General features: G+C 38.3%; 1 protein-coding gene across 2 annotated transcripts in view; it reads right to left on the bottom strand.

Annotated features, from left to right (window-relative positions):
- LOC142238086 (putative fatty acyl-CoA reductase CG5065) overlaps positions 1-14733 on the bottom strand; it is a 41338-nt gene that overhangs the window by 8784 nt on the left and 17821 nt on the right. For both annotated transcript variants that reach the window (XM_075309627.1, XM_075309626.1), the window contains 4 exons: positions 4701-4939; positions 4541-4634; positions 1346-1509; positions 490-1278 (listed from right to left, as the gene is read on the bottom strand). In XM_075309627.1, the coding sequence (XP_075165742.1) occupies positions 490-1278; positions 1346-1509; positions 4541-4634; positions 4701-4870 (1217 nt within the window). In that variant the 5' untranslated portion in view covers positions 4871-4939. The remainder of the gene's footprint in view (positions 1-489; positions 1279-1345; positions 1510-4540; positions 4635-4700; positions 4940-14733) is intronic.

The following is a 14733-nucleotide window of genomic DNA, read 5'->3' as shown; positions in this document are numbered from 1 at the left end:
AACACTCAGAAAATTCACCAGCATTACTGAGAGGGAATTATCCACCACCGAAAAACTTTTTGGTGTTTGGTCGAAAGTGGGGTTGAACCCATGACCCTGTGTATGCAAGGAGGACATACTAATCATTGCACCACGGTGGCTCCAAGGCACTACCAATACCCAAGGCTACGCTTTCTTTGTGATCGGGCCTGCATTTCCAATGGCCGGCGATGGGACTCCCCAAAAGTCAACCAATAAAGGCGAAGAGGCTAAATCGATAGGTAAGCCAATAAAAAATCGGGAGACGAGAAAATGAGAGAATCCCAAGAAGCTATCCTACTGGAAGAGGTATGATCCATGTTTTGTCTATGGAAGAACTTCATCCTTACGTGAGAGAGAATCGACGTTGCCAAATATTCCACCCTATTTGCTTAATTTCATTCACTTAAATATCTAAATAATTATAGCACATGTACAACTACATATTTTCTAATTATTATGTATACTTACACTGGAGGATAACCCAATATTCTTAGAAGAAGATCAACAAATATAGCCGGCATCCAATGGAAGAGTATCATGCATATCCAATGTACAAAATAATTTGACTTCATTGATCCTCCAGGATACCAAGCGACACCATTTAAGGGTACACGATTCTCAATAACCCATCGTCCAATTTCAATAATTTCCGACCACGACACCTTAATCTCATTTGAACTGGTCAAATGTGCCACACGACTGATTGGGGATCCCAATTCCGGCGAAAGAAAACGCCAAGTGGCCACCAGCATGGCATTAACAGCAACATCAACGGGAAGAAAATCACCATAACCACTCTGCTGACAATACATGGTACGTATGACACCTTTGCCAGCACCAATTAAGAGTCCGGTAGGTCCATTTATATTATCTGTCCATCCGGGTACAGGTTCACGCCAAATCGGTATAACAATCGAAGGACGAAGGATGGCCGATGGAATCTTATCGAATCTCTCCACTACTAATGATTCGGCCAAAGATTTGGTATAAGCATATGTATTAGGTATATCACCCAATATACGTTTCTCAATAGATGCAATAGCTTCATCGTCTAACCATTCGCAGGCACTCATTATTGCATAAGGATCACCTGGAGGATCATAGGGTTTCTCGTATAATGTTTTAACATGCAAATGACAATAGGCCGTGGAAACATAGCAGAATAAATCCAAATGTTTGAATGTGGCTGCAAGGTCGAGCATATATTTTGTTCCACGAACATTCATAAATACGGCTTTGCGCAAAGGTTCATCAAATCTACGAGAAGATGAATAGAGCGGTTATTTTATTTATAGATTTTTCAGGCGGGGTATGTATGGCTTACCTAATAGTTGCAGCACAGTGCATTACAAGTGATACTTCATTTCGTAGGGTTTCTGCATCTTCAGCAGATATACCTAATTCGGGAAGCATAACATCTCCACATATTGGCACCAGTTTATTAAGAACCCAATCTGCACCATGTTGCTCCTTAACTTTATCGAAAAGCTGATAAGATTGAGAGTAGTTAGTAAATTCACAATATATTTTTGGAGAGAAGAAAATTGGCGAAATGGAAATATTTTTTCTGATAACTGTCCCAAATGTCAAGATTCTGTAGGATAATAGTACGATGGAATCAAAAATAAAAACTTCATTTAAGAAATGAAAAAATTGCTAAGGGTTACCAAGCTCCACAACCTAAGAGTTGTGGAGTTCCCCAAAAGAATTTGCACTATGTCTTCAAACGCGCTTGGGCGCTCAATGACAAGGGACCTCCTTTTTATAGCCGAGTCCGAACGGCTTTCCACATTGCAGTGAAACCACTTAGAGAAGCTTTGAAACACGCAGAAATGTCACCAGCATTACTGAGGTGGGATAATCCACCGCTGAAAAACTTTTTGGTGTTCGGTCGAAGCAGGAATCGAACCCACGACCTTGTGTATGCAAGGCGGGCATGCTAACCATTGCACCACGGTGGTGCTCTAGAGTTTGTCGAGAAAAAAGATATACCGGCTAGATCTAGAGCACATGCGTGGATACCTGCAAACCCTCCTGATCCTGAATTTATTTTAAATAGACTGAAACAATACAATCCAGATCTTCCAACAGCTGATTGGAAGGTTGGCCGTTTGGATGAAGTGGATGGACCAAGACTGCATGCAGTCTTTGTACTGAACAGGGCCGTGTATGTTATTGCTTATAATTGCTAAAAAGGAGCTTCATTTGTTGCTGATTCCTTCAATATGCAATGCAGACACTGTCGTTTGGTAAGGATAGGTTAAAGTGGCAGCCCGATGTGATTCAGGCTCACTTAGACTATTCAGTCCATTGTGATACCATAAAATAGCAAAAAGTACCTATTACATATAGGCACTTCTAGTTCTTTTTTACCGTTGAACTCACCCGATTTTTTCTTCTGTTAAACCAACCTGATTGTTCCAAAAACTTTAGCAGACTGCTTAAGTTAAAGTTTTGCAGGTCAGCCAGTAATTTAAAAGGAGTTCCTCAGGGATCCACACTTGGCCCTATTCTTTTTTCTATTTATATAAACGATCTGCCAAGGTTTATTAGGGCAGCAAGATACATATGTATGCTGATGACGTGCAGATATATCGTAGTGGCACTATAGACACTTTGTATGAATGTATTGATAGGCTCAATGTTGATCTTGACATTGTCCACAATTGCGCAAAGGCGAATGGACTATGTCTTAACCCTGAAAAGTCCAAATTTCTGATGATACATAGGCATAGTATAACGGTTAACATTGATCCCCAGATTAAGATAAATGATCAACGAATTAGTATTGTAACGTCGGCTAAGAACCTTGGCATCATGTAGAACAGCTCATTTAGTTGGACTGATCACGTTAACTATATTAGTGGTCAGATTTATGCCAGACTCAGGAATCTTTGGTCTACACAGATGTTGACGCCTTTGCCTATAAGGATACTTTTGATGCCTGTTATATTGTATGGTTGTGAGCTCAGACAGTCAACCTGCAATAAAATCCTGCGTTCCATAACTCGAAAACGGCCATCGACTGCCGCCAATCTCTCAACGAAATGGCTGAGCAGCACAATATTCACCTAACCAAACTTCTCACGCAGTATAAGCTTGCAGGTAGCCAGAGGCATACCAACAGATTCTAGTTCCCCTGGAATATGTTAGGTAGTTCCTAGCCTTGCTAACTCATCCTCTTCGCAGTTACCCGGTATGTTCCTACACCCAGAGAAGGAATACGATCACCCCAAACATGTTTCAAGAGCAAAATGTTATTTTTGACCGATGGACAAAGATATTCCATGTTCACTGTCCAAAAATAACATTTTTCTCTTAAAACATGTTTGGGGTGATCATATTCCTTCTCTGGGTGTAGGAACATACCGGGGAACTGCGAAGAGGATGAGCAAGGCTAGGAACTACCTTACATATTCCAGGGGAACTAGAATCTGTTGGTATGCCTCTGACTACCTGGAAGCTTATACTGCGTGAGAAGTTTGGTTAGGTGAATATTGTGCTGCTCAGCCATGTTTTTAAAACATGTTTGGGGTGATCATATTCCTTCTCTGGGTGTAGGAACATACCGGGGAACTGCGAAGAGGATGAGCAAGGCTAGGAACTACCTTATACCTCATTCACATTACACTTCTAAAATCCACTTTAACTAGATTTCAACTGTCATTTGCTTTATAAAAAATGGATTTCAAATCTACTTTTAGTAGATTTCGAGCCTAATGTGAATGGGGTATTACATATTCCAGGGGAAATAGAATCTGTTGGTATGCCTCTGGCTACCTGCAAGCTTATACTGCGTGAGAAGGTTGTTACGTGAATATTGTGCTGCTCAGCCATAACGTTGAGAGATTTGCGGCAGTCGATGGCCGTTTTCGAGTTATGGAACGCAGAGTCCAAGGATTTTATTGCAGGTTGACTGTCTGAGTATATATGAATGCGGACATTTGTTGGAACATTACTTCTCAGTCAATTCGCCAACTCTCTTATTGCAGACAGCTATATCTAAATCTGAACGCCATAATTAATAGGTCATCTACCAAATTTCAGGATGATCAGACTTAAACTGCGAGCTATACTAGGCACACAAAAATACATGAACAGACGGACAGTCAGACGGACATCGCTAAATCGATTCAGAATTTATTTATAAGACGATGGGTATACTAAACGATAGCTATCAGGCTGCTCCTTCTTGGCGTTAAATACAAATGCACAAACTTATTATACCCTGTGGCACAGTAGTGGTGAAGGGTATAAAAAGCATACAGTCGGTAACACAGTTCCAAGGAAAATTGGTTAACGTTTTTATGGTTTTTACATAAAAATGCACAAACTAATTATACCCTGTGTCACAGTACTGGCGAAGGGTATAAACAGTATACAGTCGATAACATAGTTTCAACGAAATTTTCGATATGAAAAATGCAAATCGACGAGGTAACGTTTTTATGGAATGAGAGATATTTGGAGATTAAAATTTCGTTAAATACTTGAATTATGTACTTCTTGGGAAACTTACCACATTATCCAACATGTCTTTAATACGTTCTACAGGTTGTTTTCCTTTCTTTGGTCGCACCAAAAGATAAATCTTTTTCACATCGCTACATGATCTGCAATATAAAAAAAAAATAATAATTAACTTCAACTACACATATGTGATATTTTATGAACTATACCTTAATATTTTCTCTATCAACACTTTTCCCAAAAATCCAGTGCCACCTGTTACGAAAAGGGTGCGGCCAGCAAAACACAAGGCTATGCGATCAACTTCCGTTTCATCGATTGAATCAATTTTGACGAAACCTGGATCTTTTTCAAATGCCAATTTTGGCCTTGCCGTCATTTTGTATGCTTTCGATATTTATGATATAAGTTATTAGATGTCTATGAATTTGTGCTATTTCATTAAGTGCTAAAAAAAAACGAAAAAATAAAGTGAAATATGAATAGCTAGTTTATGAAGTAGCAATAATAGATTTGTTTTCTTTTAAGGCTGTTACTATATTCCGTTTTCGCATTGCATTTTATATAGCTTTAATTTTATATTTTGAATTATTTAAAAAAATAATTGCGAAAATATATTGATTTCCAATGCGAAAACCGAGCAAAGTACCGGCCCATAGTATTGATTACAACGTTTCTATAGACTATCGATAACAACGTTACACACTGATGGTCTTTCTTGAATAGCTTATCAGTGCAAATCGCATTTATGCAAGTTTTATAAAACTCTTGATTGCACAATTCAGTGCGCATTGCAAACAAACAAAATCAGTGTGAATTTCAATTCACAATAGTATGCTATTGAATGAGTTGAGATATATGATGTAATTCAAAAATACCCAGCAAAAACAATTGGAAGTTGTTCCACAAACATTTCTTTTAAAGCGCATCCCGAATGCCCTATCGATTTTTTCCACTCCGATGCAGTCCTTTTCGACAAGTCTTCGAAAGTACGGAATTAGGCCGTTTTAAGTGAAAATTTAAATTTTGGACAATTAAATTTCGCAAACAAGAATAGAAAATCAATATAGATGAAAGAAATAATAAACAAAACAAGTAAGTAAAGTAGAAAGTCGGACGGGGCCGACTATATCATACCCTAAACCGCCATTACAAAATTAGAAATCATAAGCATTTGTGGGGTAACATATAGGTCTGTGAGATAAACCGCAGTTGCATATTTAAGAAAATTAAGGGGTACATGTCTATGGGTGCTTTGTGTCAATCTGACTATAGCTCATAGTCAATGTTGCCACGGAAAATGTTCGGTTTACCCTACAAGGACAAAAAAAGTTCCCTACTTTCCCATACATTCCAAAACGATTTTCCCTACTATATTTTCGTTAAATTTAAAAAATTTTACAAAACATAAATGGTTCTAAGTACTTTATTATTTTAAAACATGAATATGCAACGTATATAACTTAGAATATAAATTTGTATTACCACCACGGTTGCTACAGTTGGTAGAATTCTACCCAAATTAGTAATCTTTTTTGTTAAATCTCTATAAAAATAAAATTTTGGAAAAAGTTTCGAGCAATATTCTTATGTAAGAGCTAAAAGTACGATCGGCTAGTACATTAGAATTTGAAATTTGAGTAACATTGGTTAATAAATAAGAGTACTATGGTCAAATTTGGGAAAATCGAGCGATGCATATATATGGAAGCTATATCTAAATCTCAACCAATTTGCATAATATTTTGCTGGTTTGGTTAATACCACAAAAGGTTATCTTGTGCAAGATTTGAGTAAGATCAGTTACGAAATAAGGCCTGTATGGTCAAACATAAGGTTATTAGGGGCGAATTTTTCAAAATCGGGCGATACATATATGGGAGCTATATCTAAATTTGAACCGATTTCGATGAAATTTTGCACATATAGTTAGTACTATAGAGGACTGGATCTAGCTGGATCTAACTTTTAGTAAGATCGGTTAATAAATAAGGGTTCTATGTCCAAATTTGGGAAAATCGGGCTATACATATATATGGGAGCTATATCTAAATCTTAACCGATTTCGATGATTTTTTGCACATATAGTTAGTGCTATAGAAGACTACATTTAGCCAAATTTGGGTAAGATCGGTTGATAAATAAGGGTTTTATGGTCAAATTTAGAAAAATCGGGCGGTATATATATATGGGAGCTATAGCTAAATCTGAATCGGTTTCGATGATTTTTTGCACATATATTTAGTGTTATAGAAGATTATATTTAGCCAACTTTGAGTAAGATCGGTTGATAAATAAAGGTTTTGTGGCCAAATTTGGGAAAATCGGGCGATACATATATATGAGAGCTATATCTAAATCTGAACCGATTTGGATGAAATTTTGCAGACTTGAAGGGCAATGGAAAATATTACCTTTTACCAAATTTGGTGACGATCCGTTTGAAAAAACGCGTAACGAGACCCCATTTGTCGAAATCGTGCGATACATATATATGGGAGCTATATCTAAATTTGATCCGATTTCTTCCAAATTCAATAGCGTTCGTCCTTGTGCCCAAAAAACTCCCTGTACCAAATTTCATCAAAATCGGTTAATAATTGCGACCGGAATCCTGTGAACAACAAATACATGGACAGACGGACGGACGGACACCAAGCGCTAGATCGACTCAGGAGGTGATTCTGAGTCGATCGGTATATATTTTATGGGGTCTAAAATCAATATTTCTGGTAGGCACATTTTTTGGCCGATCAAACTTATTATACCCTGACCACTATGTGGTTTAGGGTATAAAAATAAATAAATAATCCCGCTGGGATTTGAACTTGTGTCTTTTGACTTTTCCACGTCCATGGAAGTTCTTTTCAGAAGGTTATGGTAATTTTTTTTTTTTGATTTTTAATGGAAAAAATATTTTAATACAAAAATATAAGAACTTCCAAGGCACAACTTCTAAAGCAATGCAAAGGAGTACTTCGGTCCTATGACAAGCCAATGTAAAATTCATTGGAGATGATCCAAGTTTTCACTACTTCCGGATCACAAATTGGGGATCCAAACTACTTTTTTGGAAGTTCTTTTTTTTTTGCTGGGTAGTAAAGTGAAGTAATTAAATTTTTGTTCCATAATTTAGCAAATCCAACACCTACATAATATCACTTGATCATTTTATATATGAAAAATTTCCGATACTAAAATAAAATATACCTAATATTAAAGTTCGTGGAAAATTATACAAAAGGTTCTAAATGAAGCGTCAGTTGCGTGCTTATATCAAATCCAACCCTCTTTGGATTTCCTTATTAAATTTCTTTTCTAAAAGCCTATGTGATAAAATGACTTTTCATGCAACACCAACTTGGTATGTTCGAACTCCATGAATTGCGAATTGAGTGAGTGAACACGTGTTATAAAGAAAATGCCATTTAATCCAAGCGACAATTCTGTGGGCTGCGCTTATCGACCACGCACAATGATTTATTTGCAACTCACTCGAATAATGGACTTTAAATGACAGAGATGCAGACGTAACGATTTTTTTTGTGAAAATGTCGGAGAAATTTTTATAGTTTTGTTTACATTTTCTTTTCATACGAAACACAGGGCAAACTTTTTTGCCGAAATACTACGACAAGCTCGCCAGTTGTGCATACAAGGTTTTAAGCCTAGTTGAGGTTGGCTGATGTAATGCAACCAAGTAAAGCACTATATTTTCTATTTGTTTTTATTTTTCTTCAAAAGTACAAAATGTCGGAAATAAGATCGAATTTAGAATCAATTTAGATTTGTTCGAATTGACCACCTTTGGCCATAAAACCATCACATACTGCACGAAAGTGGTTCAGCGGTATTTCGGCCCATTCCCCTTCTATCGTAGTGCTAACCCTTCTCTGCAATGTTCCATGCGAAAAAGTCCAACAGATTGCGATCCGGAGAGTTTTGGTGGGCAATCGAAGTTGTAAATTTTCAGCTGACCTCTTCGGCAAAGAATCCCGACTCATTCTAACTTTTTTGTGCACGTTTTGGAACTTCAATGCCTTTCGTGATATGTTCAGTTTACGAACTTCACTTCTCGGATAATTTCGGGCTTTGTTATCGTTTTTATTGTCCATGTTTTGGACGCGATGCAGTACTGCCAATATCGCGTACCACAATTGCTTGTTACAACTTAGAAATATTAGTAACCAGAAGTTGGTTGCAATACATATCAGCCACACTGTGTATGGAGTCCTAAACCCAAAAAACAATACTGTTGCATGACAATAACCCGGTATGTACCTAAAGTAAACCATTTATTTGAATGTCGATAATACAGTTCCAATATGTTTCACATTAAAAAATTGGATATCGCTTACGCTATAACCGAAAAATAAAGCACAGATTAACTTATATCACTTAGGTAAGCGATGGAGTTAGTCTAGTATATCCAAAAATTGGATTTTTTTGTTGGGTAAGTAATTTTTGCAAAAAATTTTGTTTTAGTTTATTTTTAAAATTTTGTAAAAAATTTTCCCTACGATTTTTTCTTTATTCCAAGCATGTCTCAAAAATTGTATGAACTAAATGACAGTAGATAGTTAAATTCTAACTAAAACAGAAGAAGTTTTTCGTACACTTCTCAAAAATAGTAAGAATGAACTACAACATGGTTAAAATGGGAATGGTCTGGTGCCTAAGATTTTTTCTTTATTTTTAGATAATTTTTTCTTTTCGAGAAAGATGCATTTCATAAATGGTAATTAAAAATCCAAAAATGTCGGAAAATTTTCGTTAATTTAATAAATCTCAAAATTTGGAAGGCAATTTAGTTCAATTTTCGCACGAAATAGTTCATTTTTCCCATAATTTAGTTTACTTTTCTTTACTGTTCGGATTAACTGAACGACACAATACAGGTATACGATCATGGATTGAGTTGAGGCATCCGTCATTACACCCACCGTCTTCCATATTATCCTTTGATGGTTCGCCATTATACCCTCCACCATAGGATGGGGGGTATATTAACTTTGTCATTCCGTTTGTAACACATCGGTCTAAGACCCCATAAAGTATATATATATTCTGGGTTCCGAACGAAACAAGCTATCGACTTGAAACTTGGCAAAAGTAGTTATTGATATTATTGATGTAGGTCGGATGGTATTGCAAATGGGCCATATCGGAGGCTCTAGGAGAAGCCAATTTCATCCGATACGGTTGAAATTTGGTACGTTGCGTTAGTATGTGGTCTCTAATATTCACGCTAAATTGGTCCATATAGGTCCATAATTATATATAGTCCCATATAAAACGATCCCCAGATTTGGCTTGCGGAGCCACTTGGAGGAATAAATTTCATCGAATTCGGTTGAAATTCGGTACGTGGTGTTAGTATATGGTCTCTAACAACCATGCCAGAATTGGTCCAAACTGGTTCATAATTATATATCGCCCCCATATAAACCGATCACCAGATTTGACCTCCGGGGCCTCTTCAAAGAGCAAATTTCATCCGATCCGGTTGAAATTTGGTACGTGGTGTTTATATATGGTCCCTAATATCCATGCAAAAATTAGTCCAAATCGGTCCATATTATATACAGCCCCCATATAAACCGATCTCAAGATTTGACCTCCGGAGCCTCTTTGAGGAGCAAATTTGGTACGTGGTGTTAGTGTAAGGTCTCTAACAACCTAATTTATATAGCCCCCATATAAACCGATCCCCAGATTTGACCTCCGCAGCCTCTAAGAGGAGCAAAATGCATCCGATCCGGTTGAAATTTGGAACATGATGTTGGTATATAGTCTCTAACAACCATGCAAAAATTGGTCCACATCGGTTCATAATTATATATAGCCCCATATAAACCGATCCCCATATTTGACCTCTGGAGCTTCTTGGAGGAATACATTTCATCGGATTCGGTTGAAATTTGAAACGTGGTGTTTGTATATGGTCTCTAACAACAATGCCAGAAGTGGTCAAAGTTGGTCCATAATTATATATAGCCCCCCTATACACTGATCCCCAGATTTGTCCTCCGGAGCCTCTTAGAGGAGCAAAATTCATCCGATCCGGTTGAAATTTGGAGCATGGTGTTGGTATATAGTCTCTAAGAACCATGCAAAAATTGGTCCATATCGGTCCATAATTATATATAGCCCCCATATAAACCGATCTCAAGATTTGACCTCCGGAACCTCTTGAAGGAGCAAAATTCATCCGATCCGGTTAGGTTAGGTTAAGTGGCAGCCCGATGTATCAGGCTCACTTAGACTATTCAGTCCATTGTGATACCACATTGGTGAACTTCTCTCTTATCACTGAGTGCTGCCCGATTCCATGTTAAGCTCAATGACAAGGGACCTCCTTTTTATAGCCGAGTCCGAACGGAGTCCGAACATTACAGTGAAACCACTTAGAGAAGTTTTGAAACCCTCAGAAATGTCACCAGCATTACTGAGGTGGGATAATACACCGCTGAAAAACTTTTTGGTGTTCGGTCGAAGCAGGAATCGAACCCACGACCTTGTGTATGCAAGGCGGGCATGCTAAACATTGCACCACGGTGGCTCCGATCCGGTTGAAATTTGGTACATTTCGCTAGTGTATGGCCGATAACAACCATGTCAAAATTGATCGGTATCGATCTATATTATATATAGCCCCCAAATATACCGATCCCCAATCACAGAAAAATCACGATTGCCACTCGAGCCAAAAATAATCTATATAAAATTTTACTGCCATAGAAAATGTTGTCAAAATTGTATATTTCTATACAACATTTTGTCTAAATTTTATTTTTGATCTCAGCTTAAAGCCATGCACTGACTAAACTATAAGTGTAGCTTAACCAACAGAGGAAAAGTATGTTTGTCAAATTTATTTGGGCAAAGCCCTATAGACTGCAAGATGGTTGGATGTACAGCTGTTTCGGAATTACCACATTCCTCATCAGCATCCTCTACTTGCAGCAAAACTATCAACCAATTATCAGAATAAATTCGGGTAATTCACTCAACCCAAAGTGAACTACACTTGAACCTCCCGAAAAAGGGTTTGATAGTCGGCTACTGCCTAAACAAATTTGCCAGCAAATTTGGGCTTTGCCCAAATAAATTTGACAAGCATACTTTTCCTCTGTTGGTTAAGCTACACTTGTAGTTTAGTCAATGCATGGCTTTAAGCTGTGATCAAAAACAACAATAACGATTGAAGAGAAGCCAACAATAACAAACAAAACGAATAAATTTTATTTCTATAGAAAATTTTGTCAAAATTTTATTTCTATATTTTGTGCGACCTTTTTTGAATATGCGACTTTTTTGGGACTTTTTCAAAATTTCCAACGGTAACACTGTCCGTCATTACACCCACCGTCTTCCCTATTATCCTTTGATGGTTCGTCATTTGTCTTTCAATGTCGTCTCTAAGGGTCTGGTTGACGTGGTCTTCATTGCCCCAGTTATGCAAAGACAACACGTCCGATTGACCCGTTGTCAAACTCGGCAGCTATAGCCACCACAGGTATACGATCATGTCTATAGGTCTTATATAGGTCTTATCCAGTCCAGTATCACCTCTTATAGTCTGGTTGACGCGGTCTTTATTGCCTCAGTTATGCCAAGACAACACGTCCGTTAGACCCGTTGTAAAATGATTATGTTGAACTTCCTCTCCATCGATGTCCATCAGACTATCGACGCTGATGTAAGGATTGGCCTAATTACGCTCTTATATATGCAGTGTGTCACCTTTAGAGTCGGGTCCCATTTAGAGCCCACCGCTCTTCTGAACAGTACCCTACATCTGTAGGCTTTCCTAAGCCTCCCTTTGATGTGGCTCTTCCAATTCAGTTTCCTGCATAAGATTACTCCTAAGTCCTTTTGTTTATCAGTCACTGATATCATCTTGCACAAAAAAAAACTCGATCGATATATTGGGCAAAATATCAGGTCCAGTAAAGTGATAAAGTTGGTCTTTCATTTTTAGGACACGACCTCATTACATCCAAGTTTAATGGATAAACAGACATCAGTTATCAAAACACTTTCCAAAACTGTGATATACTTATTTCACCACGAATTGGTTAATCGTTTTGTTTGCCTCGTTCTAGATCTTTTTCTAAGCAAACAAACAAGACCGAATAAAGCTAACAAAAAAGAAAAAAAAAAAAAACACCCATGGTCGCACATTTGTTTGGAATACCCTCCTTAAAGATGGAGGAAGAAGAAAAACTCGCGAAACCGAAAGTTTGTTTTTCTAGCGTGGAAAAACGTTTTGAGCTTGATCTCGGAATATTGTTAACTGTTATTAACTTGGCCAAAAGCAAACAAAAAATGTAAACATAAACAAGTCCGATGACGTTCACGTATGCGCATGCGCACATTTTCCAAGTTAGCTGAACCACTAAAAAAAGAGATCTCACATTGCCATATGTTATGACGTTGGTCGACCCAGTAGGCCATCAGATATTTAATGCAATGGATTGTTTGCTGTAACGTTTTCCATACTCAACATCAGTAGCCGTCATCCATTGCAAACAAACATGACTCTGTAGACATACTCCTAGCTTGTGAGTATGTGGGCCAACAAACAACTTACGTACATTGTATCCATGGAGCATATCGACAGCAAGAGAGCATTGGTAGTTGGAATATTTCTACTTCAATTAAACTACAAGCTCACTATCATGGAACTAGGTCAAATATTACGCAAAATTAGCCAATGTTATTACCCAGTACTGCGGCAGTTAGCGTAGACGCAGCTATGCCAGGTTTTTATGGTGTGGTCTACAATTTTTGTTATGCTCCATGCCCCGCGAGCCAAAGTCTATCAAAGAAGTGATGAATGTAGACTTGGTCAAAATCAGCGAAAAACAACACCAGACTTGTGGTTTTTGTTTTTAATGTTGCAACATTATCCATGGTGCTACTGGTGCATTTGCCATCGATGATCACCGATGGCAGGCAGTGTTGTTGGGGATTTTCAAATATTGGTTATGCTGTCTGTCTGTCTGTTCTCGGACAAGTATGAAGAAGGGGCATGCCACATATCTTGACGGCCACAATTGATACAAATCATACGAAAGGAAATGTGCAACAATATACAATCACATCTACTGCAAATAAAAGTGAATGTGTTTTAAATGGATGGGACCCAACACCCTACATGGAGCATATAGCAAAGGCTTGATAACGAATAAAAATAAAACAAGTATGTACGGCCGTAAGTTCTGCCAGGCCGAGGCTTATGTACCCTCCACCATGGATTCCGTAGAAACTTCTACGAAAGACTGTCATCCACAATCGAATTATTTGGGTTGTGGTATCTTAAAACTTCTTAACATCGTTTTCTGTAAGACCTGTGGCCACATATGGCTGTCATGTTTGGTGGACGGTCGTGAAACACCAAAATCATATATCGAGAATAAATAGGGTAAATAGGACTGCACTCATCTATATGACAGGTGCCATGAGGACCACAGGCACTGCCGCTCTGGAGGTACTGATGGCATTTATCCCACTCGATTTACACGTAAGGAAGACGGCTGAACTGACACTTCTGAGACTTAGGAGCTTGAACACGCTGGAGAGGACAGCCTGCAGGCATACTGAAATTCTTGCCGGGCAGTATAGAGAGACGGACCATATGGCCACGGAGCATGTTTATCATCACAAACCGACATACATTATACCAAGTATGGAAGAGTGGGAAGACAGGAGGATACCCTTCGGAACCCTGAACATGTATACGGACGGATCAAAGATGGAGGAAGGAACGGGCAGCGGAATCTATTGTAGTGAACTAGGAATAAGGGAGTCTTACACGCTGGATAGTGATTGCAGTATTTTTCAGGCTGAGATTTCTGCGATCACGAAGGCTGCTGAGTCGCTGTTGATGAGGCCGTTATTTAGAAGCGATATCAGCTTCTCAGAACTCAAGGTTCTCACTGAACAGCATAATATAACTCTGTGCTGGGTACCTGGGCACTATGGGATAATAGGAAATGAGAAAGCGGATGTGCTGGCTAAGGAGGGTGCTCGTGGAACGAACAACGTCCTAGCGGACGTTTTTCCTCCACTGTCTTCTTATCATTACAGGATAGAGGTTAAATATGATGAGCAATGGCGAAGACGCTGGGTCTCTTCGGATGGTTGCGAGCAAACCAAGTTGATATGGGATGAAACGAAACGTAGGAACTGTGAAATTTTGTTGTCGATGAACAGAGAGGAATTACGGCCATTGAT

The sequence above is a fragment of the Haematobia irritans genome, chromosome 5 (assembly GCF_050003625.1).
Source record: "Haematobia irritans isolate KBUSLIRL chromosome 5, ASM5000362v1, whole genome shotgun sequence".
Taxonomy (NCBI): domain Eukaryota; kingdom Metazoa; phylum Arthropoda; class Insecta; order Diptera; family Muscidae; genus Haematobia; species Haematobia irritans.
The sequence above is the reverse complement of the archived record's forward strand: the minus strand, read 5'-3'. Positions and strand labels throughout refer to the sequence as shown.